The sequence below is a fragment of the Gossypium hirsutum genome, chromosome D08, assembly GCF_007990345.1.
Source record: "Gossypium hirsutum isolate 1008001.06 chromosome D08, Gossypium_hirsutum_v2.1, whole genome shotgun sequence".
Classification (NCBI taxonomy): domain Eukaryota; kingdom Viridiplantae; phylum Streptophyta; class Magnoliopsida; order Malvales; family Malvaceae; genus Gossypium; species Gossypium hirsutum.
This window is the reverse complement of record NC_053444.1, coordinates 29,063,475-29,067,620: the sequence shown is the minus strand read 5'-3', so window position 1 is coordinate 29,067,620 and position 4,146 is coordinate 29,063,475. Positions and strand designations below refer to the sequence as shown.

The 4,146-nt window shown below is 35.1% G+C and overlaps 1 protein-coding gene across 1 annotated transcript; it reads right to left on the bottom strand.

The window, feature by feature from the left end:
- Positions 1 to 426: 426 nt before the first annotated feature.
- Positions 427 to 3,643, bottom strand: LOC107917993 (uncharacterized). Its single transcript, XM_016847464.2, has 7 exons — positions 3,273 to 3,643; positions 3,143 to 3,174; positions 2,256 to 2,353; positions 2,073 to 2,155; positions 1,770 to 1,847; positions 1,599 to 1,697; positions 427 to 874 (listed from the first exon to the last, which is right to left on the bottom strand). Exons 1-7 carry the CDS (start codon positions 3,354 to 3,356, stop codon positions 578 to 580), a joined length of 771 nt encoding a protein of 256 aa, XP_016702953.1. The 5' UTR covers positions 3,357 to 3,643; the 3' UTR covers positions 427 to 577.
- Between the last annotated feature and the right edge of the window lie 503 nt (positions 3,644 to 4,146).

The following is a 4,146-nucleotide window of genomic DNA, read 5'->3' as shown; positions in this document are numbered from 1 at the left end:
GTCTCGCATACGATTGTATAACATGACAAAATAATGTTTTGAACTTAATAATAGGTGCTAATTGTTAAATTGAGTTGAAATTTATCATAATTGTTCCAACAAGTATGATATCCCGTGACTCGAATTCGACAATCGAGTTGGGTATAGAATGTTACAAATCTATAATGTAGCAAATCATCCAGCGGTTTTACCTAATGCAAGAAAACCTCAGTGGCACAAATTTCAAAACTCAAACCTTCATCTATTAAATTCCATTACAGAACTTTTTTTCCCACAAAACTGGTTCGAAGTTTTGATACCAAAGAGTTTCCCAAATTATTTATATTATTATTTCTTTAAAGAGATGGATTCTAAATAATTTCCTCCTTGGAGACAATACTAATGACACTTATCTGTTCAGGAAATAAATAAGAAAGAAAAGCCATATGACATCATTCATATCAACAAGCTATATGCAATTGAAAGGATACAAGGGTCGAGATCAAGAAATAAATTGGGGAGAAAGACTGGTGATACCCCGTACATGATAGTTTGTCCTGATCCTTCAGTAAAGAAAAGAGGACCTGAAATTATGCCTCTAGGTTCTACCATCCACATCAAACCCTGCCCCTGTCCAGCCAGGTGCTGTAGATCCTCTACCCTTTGGCACGGCACCAATTCCTTTTTCTCTTCCATGAAAATGACTTTTTTTTGTTCCTTTTAGTTCTCCATCATTTGTGGGCAGTTTATTATGCACATTCATTGCTGGAACATTTCCACCATTACCTAGATTAGGTACATTATCTGAAAAAGTAGGCCTCAGATCTGTTGTTTGAGAAACTGAGGAAGATTCCATAGTCGCAGCACCCTGTGTTAATCCAATTGCTTTCACGTCCTAAACATGATCCAAGGGAAAACTTTTAAAATTCTATGATTTGTGCACATATACCCGAGCTTAGAAAAATCCAAAACCCTGATAATATATAAAAGAGATACAAAAATAATGCCCAAGAATGGAGCAGTTAAGAAGACCATTAATTTTGGCTTCTTAAGAATAGCCATCTCCACAATGATCCTAGGTTACCTGAGCAAACCAGCAAACTGCTCCAGGCATTCTTGAAACCAATTTCCATACATCTACACTCCAGAGTATTTTATTACATAAGAACAAACATAATCTCAGAAAGATCAGCAAATTAAGATGATAATCTCGCTTCATTTTCCCCCTTCTTTATATCACAGAAAAGGGGCAGTCTGGACTGATTAATAGAACAATTTTCTAAAGGGAACCAAACATTAACAATGAATCAAAAAGGACTATAGTAGGTAGCCAGGAAAAGTTCTTGAGTTTGTAAACACTCAAACACATGAATATCTTTTCCATTTTGATATGACACCTCCGTATCAATCCAGTTTATAGCACAGTGATTGCAAAAATGGTCAGCAATAGAAAATTAAAAAGCAGAGCACACAATAACAGAAAACAAATTTTTATCTGGTGACATGCTTATTTTAATGATTGTTCTAAAGAAGTTATCTTCTCCTAGAACACCATATAAGTATTGGATACTACATGAACTACTTGTAGTGTAATAAGAAAGAATAAAAAGAAAGCTCACATGACTAGACAAAGCGGATGCCCTACTTGGGTTCAAAGCTTCCAATCGCCTTTTCAACTCCTCAAGTCGAGCAAACTGGGAGTTACTGCTTTCTTGAACCTATCAAATGAAAGAATCAATTCAGTACAGTGCAATAATGCAAGCTTATCCACCTACAGCAAAGAAGTATACCAGATTTTTTAAGTCCTCACATAACTTCTGCTTAAGTGCTTCCTCATCATTCAAAGCCTTCAATGCTGCTTCCCAAATCTGAAATACATATTAAAGAGCTGCAACAAAACTAAAGACACGAGGCACTATACTTGCTAGTAAAATGGATTGTAAAAGAAACTGAAAATTTATTCAGTAGCAAGTCCCAAAAAATAAATTCAGGCCTTAATTAATTCAAATGCAACCATAATTATCATGTATAAGTAAATTCCAGAATCTACCAGAGAGAGAGAGAGAGAGAGAGAGAGAGAGAATGCAACAAACCTTCCGTGCTTGTTCTTCCTTCTGCTTCGCAATACATATTCTCTCAGTTGACATTTCGATTTTCTTTCTCATATGTTCAAGGGCTGAAAGTATGTACCACACATCATACCATGTACGAGTCACCCCATTATAGAAAAATACATATAAATGAAAAAATATTTATACAGGCAGCAGCACATCAACCTGCTTTTTTGGGCCCAGCAGTGAGTTTCATCTCCATTGTAAGATTTGCTAGTTCTCTTTCAACATCACGTATTTTAGAATAGTTTTCTTCTATGTATCTGGAAGTGTGAATCAATAGAGATCAGATAAAATCCCCAGCAATTGAAATCACGAGAAACAAACTGAAAGAACATTAAAGAGAAGGGAAATGACAACCATATAAAGCACAATCCTCTTTCAACCTTAATTTGTATAAGTAAATGCTACAGACTAGATAAAAAAGTTCCAAGATACAAACAGAATTCTTTTTTGTACTATAAATTGTTATATTTTAATAACTAAATCCCAAGAAAATACACAAAAGAGATTTCTTAAACTTGATTAATTGAGTAAATAAAAATTGTCATAATGAACTTTTTGTCAATACATATACGTAAAAGATAATCCTGACACAAAAGAAATGCCAGAGCTTCTAAGCAAGTGCAATTCGAATCTGTTTCAGATTTGAATAATAAGACTTAGTGAAGCTGTAAATTCAATTAAGATTTAGGACTAAATTAAAGTTTTAAGTAGTATCAAACTCACATGAAAGTTAATGCACCAGCACAAATCACTTCTTATCCCTCTAGATTAGAATTATAGTAAGGATTTAAGGTAATTCTTCAAAGGCTGACCATTTATAGAAAACTCATATATACTCTCATCTGTTTTTCTACCTAAACACGTGCATTGCAATGCAGGACTAGAAGAACACTCTCCTTACTATTACTGGATTAAATCCCAGCACTGAACAGAGTCGTCCATATAAGCCAGGTTTACAACAATTGAACTAAGGCAAGTGAAAAATAAATTATCAAAAAAAGCACATATACAAAAATAGAAATTTAAAATTAACAAAATGAACATACTTCTTGAGTTGAACCCGCTCTTCTTCAATTATCTGCCGCCACAGAAGAAAAAAACCATAAGAATTCGCCATGACATTTTCAGCAGAGTAATAACGAAACACAAAAAGAAGAGAGGAGAAAGAGAAGTGACCTTCTCAGTGTAGGCGATTACAGGAGCTTCCCTAGCGAGTCCATCGGGTCCGATCTCGGGTTCTAGGGCAGGATTCGTGGCCATTTTTCTTCTTTTTGCTTTGGTTTGGAATTGAGATCGAAACTGGAAATAAAATGGAAAATAGTCTTTATGATCTACCTGGTATGATTTACGAACACTAAGTGGACTCGTTTCATTTTAGGAAGCAATGCATTGTTGCCTCCTTATTGTTGCTTTTGTATTCTTTCTTTTTCTGTTTTGGGGTTTCGCTTTCTTCAATAGATGAAAAAAGAAAATAAAAATAATCTCGTCCGATCGTGGCAAAACGTGTTTTTGCCTCAGATTTGGCAATTCAATTCTGCATAAATATCTATGTGTATTAGATAAAATGCATATGCATAATTTTTAAATAATTCCTGGATTTAATTTATTGAACAACAAAGGGTAGAGGTGCTCATGGGCCGGGCAGCCCGGCCCGCCCGAAATATGGGACGGTTTGGGTAAAAATATAGGCTCGAAATATGAGTTTGAGCAAAAAAACGAGGCCCGTTTAGAAAACGGGCCGGGCCTCGGACACCACTTTTTCGGGCCGGGTCAGCCCGATATAATAAATATATTTATTTTTTAAAATTTTAAAATATTTTTTACATACTTTTTTAATTTTTTTTAATTTTACATACAAAATCAAGGGCTTCTGTTCACCGATTGTCCTTCTCTTTCGCTGCTATTGCATGTTGAGGCACCCTTTCCACTAGATAAGTAGTTTCCTCCCTTCACAAACCTTTTGTAGCAAGAATGTGGGCCAGTTCATTCTTGTTTCTTGTTACATGCCTGAACATGCATCCACTAAAATCTTCACTAGTTTTCTTTGCAT